This window comes from Poecilia reticulata, chromosome 10, assembly GCF_904066995.2.
Source record: "Poecilia reticulata chromosome 10, P_reticulata-male-v2, whole genome shotgun sequence".
NCBI classification, from domain to species: Eukaryota; Metazoa; Chordata; class Actinopteri; order Cyprinodontiformes; family Poeciliidae; genus Poecilia; species Poecilia reticulata.
In genome coordinates, this window is record NC_088839.1 from 8,609,625 (window position 1) to 8,622,150 (window position 12,526).

General features: G+C 45.5%; 1 protein-coding gene across 1 annotated transcript; it reads left to right on the top strand.

The window, feature by feature from the left end:
• The first annotated feature begins 27 nt into the window (after positions 1-27).
• tent5d (terminal nucleotidyltransferase 5D) lies at positions 28-8,274 on the top strand. Its single transcript, XM_008419656.3, has 3 exons — positions 28-346; positions 2,415-2,730; positions 3,503-8,274. The coding sequence occupies exons 2-3, from the start codon at positions 2,425-2,427 to the stop codon at positions 6,830-6,832; spliced, it is 3,636 nt and encodes a 1,211-aa protein (XP_008417878.2). The 5' UTR covers positions 28-346; positions 2,415-2,424; the 3' UTR covers positions 6,833-8,274.
• Positions 8,275-12,526: the final 4,252 nt, after the last annotated feature.

Genomic DNA, 12,526 nt, shown 5'->3' on the forward strand with positions numbered 1-12,526 from the left:
GGTCGCCATGGAAACTGCGTTACGCTCCAGGCGGCCGAGGGAGAGAAAACAAGAGCGCGAGGAGTCGTTTCACTCCTCATTTCAGCACCACGCGCCTCCGGGACAGCGCCCGAATGAACTCGCGCGTAGATTCGAGCGTCGCGTGCCTTATAAGGGACAGAGCCGAGTCAGCACCAAGTCCGACCGCAGTGGAGTGAGACTTTAGAAAACAAACACACACACACACACACACACACACACACACACACACACGAACTTCTCCGAACCTGTAGCTCGGTGGACGCTGAAGGTCTTACTCCACCCGCGAGCCAGGAGCTTGTCGCTCCCTCCAACAACACAGCAACAGGTAAGCACCCCCCTTACCACCACAAGGCTATCGGTGAAGTTTTTAATCTGCTAACCCTGACCCTGCGCCGTTTGCGCTTAATTGCCTCCCCGGCGCATCTCAAGTGTAAATAAGTGGATGATGAAATGATAAGCAAAACCCAACATGACTCTTCTCAAAACGCTCCGTTTCATCTTGTTAAACTCTCTAAATGCTAAACAGCCCAAACTTTAATACCCAGCAGCTGGGTAGGTAATCAGATACTGCAAGCTCTGTTTATTCTTGGACATAGTCTCACGTGTTTTTGTGTTCAAATCTCAAACTTTATGCTGTCAAAACCATAAAGTTTTTTTTTTTTTTTTTTAAAGGCTTATGCCAAGACACACCATAGCTATATCTAGATTTGTTGACCTGTGGGCTTCTTTAGGTGGGGTGCTCAAAAGCAAGCGGAATACGTCTTTTGTAGATGATGTGTTTACATCTGTTTCGCATGCAGCTCGGTGCAGGGAGCCTGAGCTTTTTGTTGTGTTTCCAGTGGCCATAGATTATGTGCGTGCTGAGCCGATACGCCTGGATGAGTCACTCAGCCTGCAAGTTTGCTGAAGAGTGCGAATATGGGAGGATTGGGGAGAGAGGATGCAGAGGGGTAGAGACACAGGGATACAGAGGCCAGCAGGAATATAGTCCTGCACCGCCTTGTCTTGTCTTCTCAAGACATTGCTTTGTTGTGCATGTGGTCAGAGGCAGCACATGGGAGCCCTGTTTATTGATTCAGGATGTGTGACTGTTTCGCCAATTGATCTTGCTGAAGTTGGATGCAATTGTCTCATCTTGCCTTTAGAAGATCAGATAACTTCTTTAATGTTGTTGTTTTTTTGTAGGGCTGCCCTTTGCTGCTTTAGTCTCCAAACTGCAGTGCCACTCCGGTGTTTGTTGATGCATGCAGCCTGGATTAAATTACATCCAAACACTCCCCATAATAGATTGTTTGTGGTTGTACCAAACTGTAGCCTTCTGGTGTCAGTCAAGCTGATACCAGAAAGCATCCCATTACTGCTCATTAGTATCCTGGTCTTTAGCCTACTGGTATTGACAAATCATAGCAATCAGCAGCACTCAGCTGTAGCCCAGAGTGACAGCTATTGATTAAAGCAAACAAAAGATCATAATGGGCTAGCATGAACCACAGTTGCTCATTCAGACATGAGCGCTCGCTCCGCAGAAACACTTCGACAGGCTCAGGCAATTGCACGCTTAATCATGTTACACTATATACCGCCTGGGCAGACTTTGGTTGGATGCAAAGGAAAAGCTGTGTGCAGATTAAATGGGGAATGTAGGAGCTCTGGGACAACTTCATGCAGAAACGAAGCGCATAAAGGGCTAAACTAAAAATGAATAAGCTGCTGTGAAATTGTTCTGGTGAGTTTTGTAACTTTCAGAGAGGTGTTTTAGTAAAGTTTGCCCTCCCTCGTAGGAGGGCTGTGCAAGTAGCGTGTGCGCATCATGTGCTGCACACACAAAAACAGATGTGTGTCTTTAATTAGTGACGTTGGTGTGATTAATGCAGTCTGCTGGTGATGACTCATTCCGATTAACCCTTGGTCCCCTGGTGGAAAACAAAACAAAAAAAAGATTTAAATTTAGAACACATCCATTAAAACAAACTGTGCCTATAATTTTCTGTGTGATAGATTCTAATCAGGTAACAACAAAAATAAAAAAATTTTAAATTACTGATAAAAAAATGGCATAAGTTGTAGGTGGTCAACACAATAATGTGTTTCTGGCTTCAAAAACCACCCCTTAATTTGTTGTTGTTGGGCAATGGATGGATATTTATCCAAAGCACATTTCTGTGCTTTGCTCCATGTGTCAGTTTAGCAGCACAGCAGTTACATTAGCATTGTAGGAAAGCTGTCAGCCAAGCTGTGACTTGCAGACAGCAGACTGGCAGGGAGCATGCATCCAAGCGCTACAGAGTGCTAAGTGTGTGCTTGTGTGACAAAATGCGAGTTCAACATGTAGCACCTCTTGATGAGGAGTTGTAATAAAGTCTCATTACCACCCTGGCGCTCTCCCCCCGCAGGGCAAGAAGCATGTCTGAGAAGAAACCCAGCCAGCGGTTTCACAGCCTGAACTCAGAGCAGGTGGAGGTGCTGCATCAGGTGCTTTCAGAAGTGGTGCCCATCCACGGCCGCGGGAACTTCCCCACGCTGGAGCTGCGACCCCGTGATATTATCATAGCGGTGCGGGCCAGACTGCAGAAGCAGGGAATCACGGTCAGAGATGTCCGTCTGAACGGCTCCACGGCCAGCCATGTTCTGGTTCGGGACAATGGGACAAGCTACAAAGACCTGGACATCATCTTCGGAGTGGAACTGCCAAGCCAGGAGGAGTTCCAGGTGTGAATTCTTGTGTGTGTGTTTTTTTGTTACACAAGTTGAGAAAAAGCAGGCACTAGCATCAGGTCTTCTATTTTTATTCCAGCATTAGATGTCCTATACTATGACAGTTAATGCTAGCCTCGTATAACAGCTGAGGAACATTTACTTTGATTTTGTAAGACCTGCCTTGTGCTTGGCTGCACCTCTTTATTCTTAGCAAAGCACTTAAGGTTGATATATGGAGTGAAGTTGATATGCTTTCTTTTAAATTCAGAATCTTTCCATCATTTAGCTGCACTTATATAAGCAAACCAAGAAGTGTCACATTTAGGCCTTAGCTACATCGCTCAAGATGTTTTTGTTCTCCATAGTCTGTGAGATTTCAATCAAAAACACTGCAATACCAATGCCACAGCAGTAGGGGGCGATAACAATCACCATGAACAAAATCAAAAACAAAATACAAAAAGTATTCAGAGAACAACTGAAGATGCACTAGGCCAAACACTCAAATAATTGTAGCTCCTCTTTTTCGAAAAAATATTAATCATATGCTTTTAGTCATTACATTTTTTATGTTACATTTGAAATCTAAAGTTAGGGCTCAACAAGTGCAAAGAAGGCTATAATTTCAGCTTTTGGAATAAAGGGTGCAAACACAGCTGTCTCCATTTTAGAAAATATGTCTGGTCGAGCGAACACTGCTTTAGTTAAACAAGGGAAGCAAAACTACACTCTGGTCACTGTCAGTAGTTGAAACTGTCATGTTGTTGACCTCTTCTTCCCCCAGGTCATCAAAGAGTCCGTGCTGGGCTGCTTGCTGGACTGCCTGCCCGTCGGGGTCAACAGGGAGCGGATCAGCAGCGCCACAATGAAGGAAGCCTATGTTCAGAAAATGGTCAAAGTTTTCAACGAACACGACCGCTGGAGTCTTATCTCGCTGTCGAACAACAGTGGCAAAAATCTCGAGCTCAAATTTGTGAGTGCCCTTCGGCGCCAGTTTGAGTTCAGCGTTGACTCCTTCCAGATCATTCTGGACCGACTCCTAGAGTCCTACATGCAGCAGGACGTTATGCACAAGTTAAATGCTGTTAAGCTGAAGGACCAGTCAGCAGAAAGTGAGAGTAACTCCTTTTCAACCGAGCCCAGTCAGACCTCCGCTCCAGATGCAGAGAAGCCCACCGTCCACTCATCCGATGAGCGAGGGGGCAAGCCAAGTGGGACAGATCCGAGGGAGGAAGTGCATGAAAAAGAGTCTCAGACCGAATTCTCACAACAAGCTGAGCATTCAGAAGAAACGAAAAGTTCCAAAGGAGACAAAGGGAAAGCATCTGCAGAGATGGACATGTCTGAGCACAAAGGCAACCTGAATGATGAAGAAAAGGCACCTCTGAATGCCGGGTTTGAAAAGAAACAAGCTTCTGATGAATCCGAGCCACAGGCTCAAACAGAAACTAAATGCAACTCTGAGCTTGTAGATCAGTCTCAGCCATCAACGACAGCAGACAAGCTAGAGGAAACGAAGTCCTGCGATGGCCAACAACCAACAGGTTCAAATCTCAAGGAAGCCTGTGGCCAGAAAGAACTGGCTGACTACACAAAGCCGCCTGATGAAAAGAGAGAAATCGCAGGGCAGATGGGACGTTCTGATACGCCTAATGCTTCTAAAATAACTCAGGCAGAGTGTCTAAACCTTGCAGAGGAGCCCGACAGCACCGAGCAATCTGATAAAACAGACTTATCTGAGCATTTCATAGAGGATCAGAGAAGCAATGAGGCAGATAACACTCAACACGTGTCTGCCTCGGACACATGCACATCTTCATGTGCAAAGATAGAGGCGCGGTTAGAAGATGAAGGCAGAGTGGAAACAGAGAGCAGGGAGCAGATTGAAGCAGTAAGGGAAAGTGATAGAAAAACGTGTGAAATCACGCAGGAGTTTTCAGCAGCAGAGGAGAAACATTTAGAAGACACACAGAGTATTGATTGTCCCTGCTCCACCTCTTCCACTCTTCCACTCAGCAGCACACGGCCCACTGACACGGACGATACACTAGAGATTCACAGCGCACAATCCACAGGTAACTCAGAGAAAACAGCTAGCCCTTCTGATCCCATCAACCCTTCAGATACTCAGGATAATTTACCCACACCACCTGGCCTTGTTTCTGACAAAAAGACCTCCTCCTCTCCTTCTTCTAAGGTCTCTGACAGACTGTCTCACATGGTGGTGCTTAAACATTCATCCCCGAAACCCCCGAGGCGGATGTGCAGAAAGGTCACGCCTAGCGCTCACTCCAGCCGAGTGTCTGAAAGTGAGCTTGTTGTTGCAGCCTACACAGATTTAAACCCTTGCCCTGCAGGTGAATCCAACAAAGAGTTTGATGTGAAGCCAGTGATTCCCACTTCAGACCCTTCAACTGTCCCAACAAGTATCTCTCTCAAACCAAACTCTGGACCTGAACTTGAGCTTTCAAGTTACTCGTCTTCAGACCCTGATCTTACCTCAGCTCCTGATGCAGACCCTGAGATACTTTTTCCATCGCCTCCAGACCCCACATCTCCGTTACCTCAAGAAGTATCTTCCTCTAAGATGGACACGACTGATTTGTCTGAATCGAGCCTGAAAGAGATGTTAAACACACCCACAGCGATGGATGAGCAAAATCAGTCCTGCATGAAAGAAGGGGTCTTTGAACCCAAAGAATCAGAGCTTCTTGATTCAGCAGACACACCCAGCACCAACACCCATGACCCTGAGAAAACAGCTGAAGAGTCTCCAGCTGGGACAGGGGAACAGACCAGAGAAATAAGCTTGAATCAGCCAAATGTCACTTCACAAGAAACTACTCTAAGTTTACCGTCTTCCCATGCCATCATCCCCCCAGTACTCAGTCTGTCTCCTCCTCACTACACACCCTCGCCCCCTTGTCCCAGTCCTCCCCCATGTTTGACTCCCCCATCTCCAATGTTAAGCACCATGAGCCCAACGAGCTTTAGCTCTCCACCCCAAAGTTTCAGCCCAACCTCTTCTTGCCTCAGCTCACCTCCTTACCTCACTCCTCCGATGCTCAGCCTTAGCCCTCCTCCACTCTGCGTGACGCCGCCGTCCCCCTGCCTCAGCCCTCCCATCCTCTGTTTCACCCCGCCAGTGGAGTCTGGTGACCTTTTACCTCAGGGATCTTCGGATACAGAGTCTTTGATAATAAATGCAGATGAGAATGAGCATGGCGACCTGTCCTCTCCTCAGTCAGGAGTTTCGCCCTTAGAGTTTGAGGAGACAAAGGAAAATGATTACATCTCCTCTTTGCCTCAGGTTGTCGAGCCTGTCTCTTTTCCAATCACAATTCCAAGTTCCACCTCACCAGTTCTGCCTCACCCTCAGCCTGGGGATTTAGCGGTACCATCCCCTCCAAAAGCCACTGAGGCATCGATCACTGTGCCTGACAATAAAGACGTTCCGAAAGCAGCCCCAGAAATAACTGACCTGTGCAGTCCCTCTCAAGCATCGGATTCAGTGCCTGCAGTTGAGGTCTTGGCAGAGAGCATGTATGGGGACTTTGAGGCGGCAATGGACCACCTGCGCTATCGGCTGATTGCCACCAGAAACCCTGAAGAGATCAGAGGTGGCGGTTTGTTGAAATACAGTAACCTGCTGGTCAGAGACTACCGACCAGCCAGCGAGACTCAGATAAAGACGCTGGAGAGATACATGTGCTCGCGCTTTTTCATCGACTTCCCCGACGTGCAGGAGCAGCAGAGGAAAATTCTGTCCTACTTGAAGAACCACTTCATCGGCGAGGAGAGGAGTAAGTACCAGTACCTGATGACCCTCCGTCGGGTCATAGACGACAGCACGGTGTGCCTGATGGGACACGAACGGCGTCAGACTCTGAACATGATCACAGTTCTTGCTCTGAAGGTTCTGGGCGAACAGAACATCATACCCAACACAGACCATGTGACGTGCTTCTACCAGCCAGCCCCATACCTTGCCGAGCACACAGCCCCGTATCTGGCAGAGCCTAGCTACTGCAGCTACTACATACCACAAGGGGGATCGACTCTGCTGTACCAACCTTACCCTTTACACCTCCACCCACAGACTGGACTAGTCTGAGACAATGTGGCATAAAAAAACACACACAAAAGATTGAGGGGGATTGTGCTCACCACGAGGGAAGAGCTGGAGAATGGAAAACTAATCCAGGGATGAACTGTTTGGTCTATAATAGACCTGTGTGGGTGAAATTGAGTGGGTTTCACAGTAAACTTCTTGAGAACTCCATAAGGTTCTAACATGATTATATGTAATTATATCCGGGCTTTGTGGGAAAATAATAATTCTTCCGATATTGTTCAAATTCCAGAAAATGCCGTATGCACTGCATGAGTCATAGGTCTTTGGTCTCCCTGGGAAACCAACTGTGCTGTTGACATTCACACACATCCAAACACACATCCAAACACACATGTCGGTGTGTGCGTGCACACTGCCATGTGGACACACACAGACACACAAACACACTTCCAGGTTCTTAAATTGTTGTTCACTCCTTTCATGTTCTTACTGTGTTGTTCTTAATGCGTTTGTTCAGAATGTGGACCTTGCCTGTGGTTGATATTGTGCATGGATACATTAGGACTGTTTTTTCACTGCCAAATACTGTGTGACTACTATGCTTCTCAGACAGTTTTATGTAACTTTGTCAGTCCTTTACAGAAGGGATGTTTTATGAAAAAAAACAAAACAAACCACAGCGTGACGGGGCTACCAGTGTGCGCAGAGTTTTCATGAGAGGATGAAACACTCAATGTTAGACGATGCATGAGTAGCTTAATAGATCACATTTAAAGTCAATTAAAGACGTTTAATTTATTAGAAACTGATCTATTTTTGCAAGACTTTCCGAGATTAAAAATACTGGTTAGTTCCAAAAGAGAAATGCCAACAACAATGCCTTTGGTGTAGACTGTACAGCATATCGGTTACAGTATTTCTTGTGCAAATACAACGTATTGTTTTCAGGTAAACTGTGTTACAATGTAGTGCTCGTTTCCTTTTCCCTTGTGGAGTTCTTTCTGTAACCATGTGAGTTATCGTACCATCTTGTGTTGATTTAAATATTGTTAAAGTTTACTCAGTGGAGGTTGCCATGTTATAACCATCTTTGGGTCATCTTCAAACAAGGCAGGTACGGAAGATCTGCCGAGGCGAAAGAAATTTTTTGCGTAAACTTGCATGATCGCTGTCTGATTGCACCATAACCAACACCGATTGAGTTCAGACAGCCCATTTGAACCTGCGCAACAGCAACTATGGCCAAAGATGGTTTGGTTTGGAAAACAAGTGCCTAAATGTGAGACATCGTCGGCATGTCTTTATCTTACTGCACTGTGGGTGTTCAAGGGGGTGGGACCAGGGCTGGGATGGGTCTATGTTCAGTTGTTTGACCCCTGTTACTGCTGCCCATTTTGATGTCTTCTTTAATGTAGTCCTTTGTTGTATTTTATTCGTGTACGTTTTGATAAAATAAAGGAAAAAAAATCAGTAAACCTCAAGGTGTGAGAGAAGCTAACTTCTTCCTATAAAAAAAGTCTAATATTTCTTTTTGTTTAGTTTTTTTTTTTTTGTCTTTTTCCATGATGTACACTCAATCCCCTCCTGCAGCTCCATTCCCCGAAATGACACACAGCACAACTTACGCATCTTCCCCATGATTACGCTCTGCAATGATCCACTTAGGCGTGACCGTCAAATCACTCCGATGCCCGGGAGAGCAGCCCAAAGCTGCGAGAATCTGTGTGTTTGAGGCCTCTTATCGCAAATTACCTGTCCTTCAGATGTGTTGGGAGCCAGATGACGCACGGGCTACGCAACACGGCAGGCTCAACAGAGTGTAAATGTGAGGGGAATGTGGTTTGGGAGGTGTGATGCAGAAGGGAGAGGCATAGAAAGCTTATGTCTCGTTGCTTCAGATGGGGAGGGTCCGCCTCCAGAGGCAGCATCAGGTGGCCTCTGTCTGCTCCCAGTAATTGAGATGACCCTCAGTGTAATGAGGCAATAATGCTACTTCCTGTCTTTCTTGTCGGTTTTCGATTTTTCTCCATTTTGTCACCAATCAGAAACCTTCCTCGGGTTAGTGGCCATCTTTCAGCTCTGTCCAGGGACGTAGAAACACAATTTCTCACTGCAGAATGCAGCGATTCATATGAGTACATCTAGAAAAGGAAATAATATTTTTGACAAACTTAGCAGTCGCACAATCTTTGGCACTCATATCAGTTGAAAAGCATATTGTCTTCTTCCGTTACGTTTCACAAAGTTCAGACAATTATCTTTACACAATCTCTACAACAATACGCCCTTTTCATTCCTGCTCACCCCACAGGTCTTCTACTGGACTGAGGCGACTATCCCTAACTGGAACAAGGTTCGATTTGGGTCTGGTGTGTTGATTTGACCGGATGTTTTGGGTCATTTTCTTTTCTGCTAAAGGAGTCGTGGCTACCTCGTTTCAGCTCGATAGCACATAGAGTCTACGACATTTTCATTCAAAACTCAATTAAATAAAAATAAAAAAAACCTGTGATGCCATCCTTTCACACCAGAAAACTTTGAGGAGAATGAAGCCCACGAACCCTCCACCACAACTGGTTGACAGGTGCTCGTCTTCCAAAACCCACCTGGAAAGCTCAATCTTAGTCTTATCGGACCAAAGTTATAAACTCCCCATCTCTTGAGTTTGCGCCTGTAAACCAAAAGAGACATTTGTTCCTGCCACACCTTGCTTTTTATTGTGCCTTATCATGGAGACAAGGAGATCATATAATGCCTTTTGTGGACCTTGCTCCAACCATGTTTACCACATTTCCAGTCCTTTTAACCTTCTATTTATTGCTCTGTTTGTAGAAATTGGCAAGTTTAGGCTGCTTCCATGAAGCCATTTCCTCACTCCTATAAAGAAAACACTTGCCTTACTTGAACAGGTTATTTTGTCTCAGACTTGGACTTTTGGAAGTCATGGATTTTTAACAAGTCTGAATAACTGAAAAACTAACACATGCATTGCAAAAATAATTCAGTTACATTTGCTTCAGAAGAGGTCAGTGGGTTTCTAAAAGACTGATTTTTTCCCCCCTTCCGTTGACTAAAATATACTCAAGTTAAGGGTTGAATATTTCAGTATTTTTCAGTGTTGGAAGCTTCACTGTCACTGTTATAAAGACAGATTCATTTCAAGGCTTTAGACGCGCCTCTAGCAGCCACAAATGTCTGTTTTTTTTTGCTTGCAACGATGTTCACATGTTTTCCTTTTCTGCAAGAGAAAGCCAGAGAGCGAGAGAGCCAGTGATCCAGTGGGGTCTGCATCATTGTCTCACAGACCTCCAAGGCACTCCTGTCCACTAGAGGTTTCCATAGAGACACAGACAGGCAGCACTGTGGGCGCAGAGAGCGTGACAGTAGACAGGGAAGACCCACACACTGAATAAGGGGGAGTAAGATACAAAAAAAAACAAGCAGATACTGAAAGGAGAGAGGGGTGGAGGGAGAATATGTAGACAGTGGACCTAAAGATGGATGGATGGATGAGACATTTAGAGGCGAGGATGAGATGGGAACAGCGCATCACGGTCCGTGAGGGGCGGGGTGACAGATAAAGCCAGGGGAGAGCGTGGGAGGTTGTCAGGTCTTCAGTCACAGGGGAGTCACTGAGAAGTGGCTGCAGTGACGGCAGCCGTGATGTCAGAGCCGGAACACACACACATACAAACACACACACGCGCTCTCTCTCTTCTCTCTCTCTCTCTGTCACACACACACACACACACACACACACACACACACACACACACACACACACACACACATACACAGACATACACACACAGCATGCATGCACATCAATTTCCCTAATGGCCTACCCACCGGTCCACGCTCAACAAACATTTTCTAACCAACAGAGACAACAACAACAAAAAAGTGCCCGTCCCTCACTTTTACATCCCAATACATCAGATGTGAGAGCAATGTAAAAGGCACGTGCGCGTGCGCGCGCGCTGCACTTCCGCGACGCATCAAAAAACCTGAGGCGAACCTCCTCTGCGCGTGCGCCGCCGGTGTGCGCTCCGGTGTCACGCCGGGTCTTAATTGGGTAAGAGATGAAACACGTTACTCCGTTTGAAGTGTGAGTTCAGATAATTATGTCTGCTGGCCAATTCATCCCTCGCCGCTCCCTTGATTATATTCCTGAAAATTAATTTCTTCATAACCTTCAGCTGCCGAACAAACTCCATTCTAGCTCCTTGAAACCGGATAGTAAAATTAAAATAATGATCTATATATGTACAGACACACACATATGTAAATGGCTGTCTGAGTAATCAGGAATAGAAATCCCATTTAGGATGAATTGAGCAGATTTTATATTTTATACCCCCCCCCCCCCCCATCCACAGCATAGTGGATACTATGCTGTGAATTTGCAGCATAGTATCCACCATTCATAACTTTGTTTTCATTCACTACAACACTCCCCACCCACATCCTCCACCCTACTCCTCAAACACATACCCACAGTGTGCCTCCCACCCACCTGCCTCTTCGCCTGCTATGACTCAGTTCTCTTCCAGCTGAGGATACATGAGGATAAAACCCTTGATGAAAAACAGCCAAGAATATCTTTCCTTTTTTTTTTTTTTTTTTTTTTGTACTCACAGAAATGGAACGATTGGCAAGGCAGCGGCTGATGATGCCATACCCAGCCCTCATTAGAAACACTCACACAGACACACGCATCGCCCTCGCACACTGAAATGGGTGTGCTCCGTGCTTTACCCAGTCAATTCAACCCTAAAAAGAAAAAATAAATAGAGTAAAAAATAGAACAAAATTGGGAAGGCGATGCAGAGTGTTTCAAAAATAGTCCCTGATTTCTCCAGCTAGCTGCTTGTGTCGTCGCGACTCTGTGACATGGATGGATGATTTCTTAAAGGCAAACTTGCCAACTATATACACGCAGACGCAGGGCCTTGGATGACAAAGCCTTGAGGAATCAGAGCTGTCAATCAAACTAAATGAAGCACTTTGCACTTTTTTATCCCCCCACCCATCGTATTTAGAGAGTGCCGCCATGTAACTCTCACCTTACAGCCAATCGGAAGCCGTGTGCACCAATGCAAATCATGTCTGCGCCTCCCGGCAGTTCACTTGTCTCCGTGGTGCCGAATCTATTTTGGGGCTTCTGGGTCACTGAGACCTGACTTTGTTAATTATGCAAACCAAATGCCGCATAATGGATCACAATGTTGGCCACGTGACAGAGAGTCATACTTATGTAACAGCTGATCAATCAGACGGACAAGGAGCGGCGGAGGGTTTCTTTCTTCTTTTTTTTTTTTTTTTTTTTACAACTGTGAGGGAGGGAGCTTCCGGTCAAATGTACCACAAGTCCACGCAATACACTGTAAAAAAAGAAAAGAAAAAAAAAGGCGATTTCAGAAGGGCACTTTTAGTCCAGAGGAAAAAGGAAAAGGCATTCTAGCACCACCTAGTGGACTAAGCTGTACTTTTTACTTTCACTTGAGTGATTTTATTATGAACTATCGCTACTTTTACTCAGTAAAGTTTCTGGATTCTCCACCCGCTGTGAGTAACTTCACTGAATGAAGACCAAGCTCATGCATAAATTCACCAGAAACTAACAGTTTCTGTTAGCTTCACCCGTTTTATTTCTAAAGGATTTGATTTGGAAAAATGTTTCTTTTGCCCGGTTTTGTTTTTTAGTAATCATATAAATTATTTTAATTTCAG